Source organism: Cariama cristata, unplaced genomic scaffold (genome assembly GCF_000690535.1).
Source record: "Cariama cristata isolate BGI_N322 unplaced genomic scaffold, ASM69053v1 scaffold32665, whole genome shotgun sequence".
NCBI classification, from domain to species: Eukaryota; Metazoa; Chordata; class Aves; order Cariamiformes; family Cariamidae; genus Cariama; species Cariama cristata.
The window spans coordinates 1,060-5,664 of NW_009618658.1; the positions used below are offsets into that span (position 1 = coordinate 1,060).

Consider the following 4,605-nt stretch of genomic DNA (forward strand, 5'->3'; position numbering starts at 1 on the left):
GCTGTCTCCGGCTACACAGATGATCACGTTGGGTCCAGTGTTCTCAGCCTGATGCAGAAACGTTAAAGGCCTTGCCAGGGGATCCCACAGCTCCAGGACATGACCCGTGTCCCTCTGCCTGGGCCCTGCCACCCACCAGATGCTCCTGGTTCCTGGATTAGGCAACATGGCATTTGCTCCCTTTCTGACCACCAGGATCTCACAGACCCCCATCACATCCCCATCGCTGCCGCTCTACCAGCCTGGAGAGGCTGGGGCTGTGCCCTCACTCCAGCTCTCTGGTTGGCCGTGTCCCCTCCCCTCCACCCCAAGTTCCCAAGTGTGGGGTGGCTGCACCCCCATGCTGCCTACAACAGAGCACACCACACCGAGACAAAGCAAGCCATGCAGCGCTCACAAAGACCAGCATGGGCAATCACAGCGTCTTCCCTGCCCCTCTCCTGCTCATTTGTGTGTGTCCTCAGTGCCCGCAGGGACGGGTGGGACACTGTCACTGCGAGATTTGGCCAGCACACCAGCATGCAGACACCCCCAAGCAGGGCAACACATCTTTAATGCTCCAAAGGACTTGGCAGAAGATGCAGCAATGTGCAGAGGGGACCCAGCTCAGGCAGAGTTGCAGACAATTTGCAACACGATGCTGCATCGTTCCCATGCCTCTTGCCTGCTCAGCTAGCCAAGGGCACGGGCAGGGGACCGAGAGACAGCCCACCCCATCAGGCACACAGCTTGATGTAGGTTTCTTGTGACCAGAGCCAAAAGTACGGGAAGACCTTCTCGGTGAAGGAGGCCTTGAACTGCAAGATCTCCATCATGTTCTCCGCATTGTAGAAGGTCACTCGGCCCGCTTCATAGTCCAGGTGGACCCTGATTCTCCGGAGCTCCTCCTTCAGTACCAGCGGGGTGGGGGGCATGTGGAGCGCCGTGTACTGACGATTCCAGTCCAGCCGCACGGCCCAGATCTTCCCCATGGCCATGTTGAGCGAGTCCTTCCTCCGCACGGACTCCACGGCCACCCCCACGGCCCAGCTGTCCCCGTCCCCTACCTCCAGCTCCCAGTAATGCCTCCCTGCCGTGAACCCCTGGGAGCCCAGCACGCTGGGGCTGCCCGTGAATCTCTTGGGGGTGTCGGGGAGGCTTTGCTGGCTGTCTCCCAGCAGCACAGTTTTGCAGTCCTTTGAGACGATCAGGTACGGGCTTGCCGTCTCCGGGTCCAGCGTCACCTTCACTAATGCACAACAGAGAGAAACGTCAATCCGCTGCCCACCGAGGAGCGAACCAGCACCTCTCCCTCCTCTTCCACGGGGCCGGGACATTTCCTGCGAGCACAGCAGGCACTTGTGCCCCACGAGTGCCCCCATGCAGCACCCACAGCCCCCTCGGGCGGCATGGGACACGGGACCCTCGCTGCCCTCCCCACTGGGCCCCACGGGCGAAGCAACGCTCCCTATAGTGAGACTGAGCCAGGCAGCGTCCCCACAGGCAGGGGACAGACTTTACTAAACCTGCTTCCAAGTCTGCTGGATATGGCTGGCTTTAAGCGCGACGGGGCTGCAGGCAGGCTGGGTGTGGGGGAGCAACATTTCCCCGTGGGTGTGAGGAGGAGGCGTTGCCTGCAAGGCAGCAGTGGTGCCAGGCCAGTCGCGGCTCCAGCGACGAGGGCGATGAGTGCTCGCCAAAGGGAAAACCAGCTCCTAACCCTGCTCCGCCGAGAAACCTGGCAACCTCACCGCAGAGCCGGAGCTGCCCCTTCACCTGGGATGTTCTGCTGCCATCCCGCGGCTGTCCCACAAGGCCACAGCGGTGTCACCGCGCAGTGCCACCACCCCAGGCCCTCTGCTAAACCCACTCCTCCGGGGCCTTGGCTCACGGCGGGGACCACAGCATGGGGGAACCTGAGGCACGCCTGTCCTGCGCGTCAGGTCCCTCATCCTGAAAACCGAGAGGGCAGAGACCGCCTCAGCACAAACGCCGCCAGCCAGGCCCAGGCCCAAGCCCTGCGATGCTGCCAGGACCGCGTGGACCCCAAGCACCTGCAAAAACCTTCCCAATCTGTGCCTAAAAGCCAGCTCAAAACACATGTGGCCCCTCTGCTTAACTAGTCGCAGCCTGACACGTCATGGCACAAGAATAAAGTCTCCAGAGACGGGGACCGAGGGTCTCATGCTGTCCTGGCCCTCGTTTGGTGTTAGAGGACAGCGTCGCTGGGTGTTGCCGGGCACAGGGACGCACCTGGATTTTTATAGCAGGCCTAGGCAAAACGAAGCGACCCAGATTTAGACAGACCCTGGATTTAGATGTTGTGGTGTGAACCCATCTCTGTCCCAAGGACATAAGGAAACTCATTCTGGAAAGCTTTTCTGCCTCATTCGTGCCCATCAGCTCCAGAAACTTACCCCTTTCTCTGTCCATCCCGCTCTGCAGGTTCACTAGAGGAAGGAAAGGAAGATGCGTGAGGCGCTCTCCTCCTGTGGCATCTTTCCTGCTCCCCATCAGGACGGCAAGCCAGACGTGGAGCTCGCTCCCCAGCTCCCACACCCCCAGGCTCCACCAGAGCCCATCTCAGAGACGAGGCCCGTCTGGAACAGGCGTGTTTTGCTCCCAAATCCCGGGCAGAAGCACCAGGCAGTGAGGATCTCCTGTTGCAGCCCAGCCCGGGGGAAGCACAGCACGGAGACAGCAGTGCTCAGGGCCCCGGGGCAGCAGCACGCCCGCCTGGGGCCCAGACGCCGGCTACACAGCAAGGCATCACTCGCCGCTTCTTTGCTTTACCTTTGAATCTGGCCACCGCATCCACGACCAGCTGGCTCATCTCGGACAGGCTCTCAACGGTCCTCTGCAGCTCCGGGGAAACCGGCTCTGGGATCGGGGCCTTGGCCGCCTCACAGCTGAGAGGGAAACAGCACGGAGAGGAGCTCAGACCCCAGCAGTCAGCCGGCAACAGGAGGGAAACAGGGGGGCAAACCCCCTGCAGTAACCAAACTGAGGGGAGCTGAGTCCCAGCTATTGGCGTGGGAACCCCATCTCTTACAGGGGTGCAACGACCTCTGGTTCCAGGTAATATCACATTAAATCCCAAATACTCAGGAGGGCAAAGCCAGCTCCCTCCCGGCTGCTGCTGCTCAGCCGCCTGCAGCGCTTCCCAACCTCTGCCCGAAAGAGCCGCGCGGGAGGAGAGCGACGCTGAGCCCGTTTCGTACCTGCTGAGGGTTTTGCCAACATCCTGGAAAAGAGAAAACACCACGTCAGCTCTGGAGCTGCCAGAAGAACCACGGTCTGTGGGGCAGTGAGTAACAGTCGCTGTGGGCTGCACGGGGATCGGGGTGCAGAGGGTGACCCCAGCCTTGCTGGGGGGTCACAGCCCCCGGGTGGGTGACCCAGCCTCACCATAAGGAATTCGACCACCTGCTGGTCACGTTTCTTCTCAATCTCCGCAATCAGCGTCTCCAGCAGCGATTTCCTCACCGAAACACTGGAGACATATTCGTCGCGCTCCTTGGCGAGCTCTTTGTGAGCCCGGTCAAGCAGGGCCAGCACGCAGTCCTCCTGGTCCCGCAGGAACTCCTGCAGATGCTTGAAGGTGTCCCGCAGCCTCTGCCGCTCCGCGGCCACCTCCCCCTGCAAGGCACCCGGCAGAGGCCCCCTGAGCCATCCCGGCCTCCGGCTGTCTCCGTGCGGGCACGGGGACCCGGTGCTGCGGAGGGGGGGGGGGCACGGATCATGGGGAAAAGGGGAAGAGGTTTTGGGGAGGAAAAGCTGGAAGAGTGGAAGCGGGCAGAGGGGTGGCAAGTCCGGATGTTGGTGGACCCAAGATGAGAGCAGAGTCTGAATGAGAGCAGGATGGAAGAAGGATACATGGGACGGACAGAGAGGGAGAGAGAGAGATATTTGTGGGGAGAGATAAATATATATGGGGAGAGGGACAGACGGGATGTGCCCGTGAAGACGGGTGGGTAAGCAGGCAGGGGGGCACGGTGTGCCCACGGAGGAACACATACCAGCAGGGCATCGCTCTTCTCTTCTCCTTTGGGCTTAAATTCTTCTTTCTCTTTTTGTAGAAAAACCAGGTTGCTCTGGAGTGTCTTCTGGAGAGAGAAAAAAAAAAAAAAAGCATCTTTGGTGATTTTGGGGTTCCATTTGCAGGAGTGAGATGATGTCACCAAACAGCCCCTGTGGGACAGTGCTGCTGTGCCCGGTCACTGGGCTTTGAGCTCCGAGCTGTGGGGAACGGCACCCGACTAGGCGTTACAGAGAGCCCAGGGAGATCCCCATGTGCAGCTGTTTTGGGCAGAAACATTTCTGGAACAGCTTCATGTGGAAACCCTGAAGTTTGTGGTTGGTTGGGTTTTGGTTTGTTGTTGGTTTTTTTTTTTAATTAGGAAAAAGAGCTTTTGGTGTTGGAAGTGGGATTTGTGGGAAGAGGTTTGCAGTGACAGCAGCACTGTGCCTCAGACGCACTCCATAAATTCCTTGGAGTATTAAAAAATCCCCGTGCTCCTCCACGCCATGCCCTGCGGCAGAGCGAGCTGCTGGCCTGGGGGACCCCAGCCCATGTGCGGGGGGGAGAGAACGTGTCCCCTATAGCCGCAGCCCCAGCCTCATCCC

At 60.0% G+C, this 4,605-nt stretch overlaps 1 protein-coding gene across 1 annotated transcript; it reads right to left on the reverse strand.

Annotated features, from left to right (window-relative positions):
* Positions 1 to 716: 716 nt before the first annotated feature.
* Positions 717 to 2,412, reverse strand: LOC104162260 (tripartite motif-containing protein 7-like). The gene is made up of 2 exons (XM_009700945.1): positions 2,397 to 2,412; positions 717 to 1,228 (listed from the first exon to the last, which is right to left on the reverse strand). The coding sequence occupies exons 1-2, from the start codon at positions 2,410 to 2,412 to the stop codon at positions 717 to 719; spliced, it is 528 nt and encodes a 175-aa protein (XP_009699247.1).
* Between the last annotated feature and the right edge of the window lie 2,193 nt (positions 2,413 to 4,605).